Here is a 250-nt window from a genome sequence, read left to right on the forward strand (position 1 = left end):
CGGGGCCGGTGCCCAGGTCTGGTTCCAGAACAGACGGACCAAGTGGCGGAAGAGGCACGCGGCGGAGATGGCCTCGGCGAAGAAGAAGCACGACTCGGAGACGGAGAAGCTGAAGGAGAGCTCGGACAATGAGGACGATGACGAATACAACAAGCCCCTGGATCCCAACTCAGACGACGAAAAAATCACGAGGCTATTGAAAAAGCACAAGTCCGCGAACCTGTCCCTCGTCAGCCCCTGCAGCACCAGC

General features: G+C 59.2%; 1 protein-coding gene across 1 annotated transcript; it reads left to right on the plus strand.

The window, feature by feature from the left end:
• Positions 1–7: 7 nt before the first annotated feature.
• Positions 8–250, plus strand: LOC104622852 (homeobox protein Nkx-6.2-like; the record flags this gene model as incomplete). Its single annotated transcript, XM_010289753.1, has 1 exon — positions 8–250. A coding segment is annotated over one exon (243 nt), but the record flags the coding sequence as incomplete, so codon positions are not given.

Source organism: Phaethon lepturus, unplaced genomic scaffold (genome assembly GCF_000687285.1).
Source record: "Phaethon lepturus isolate BGI_N335 unplaced genomic scaffold, ASM68728v1 scaffold48636, whole genome shotgun sequence".
Taxonomy (NCBI): Eukaryota; Metazoa; Chordata; class Aves; order Phaethontiformes; family Phaethontidae; genus Phaethon; species Phaethon lepturus.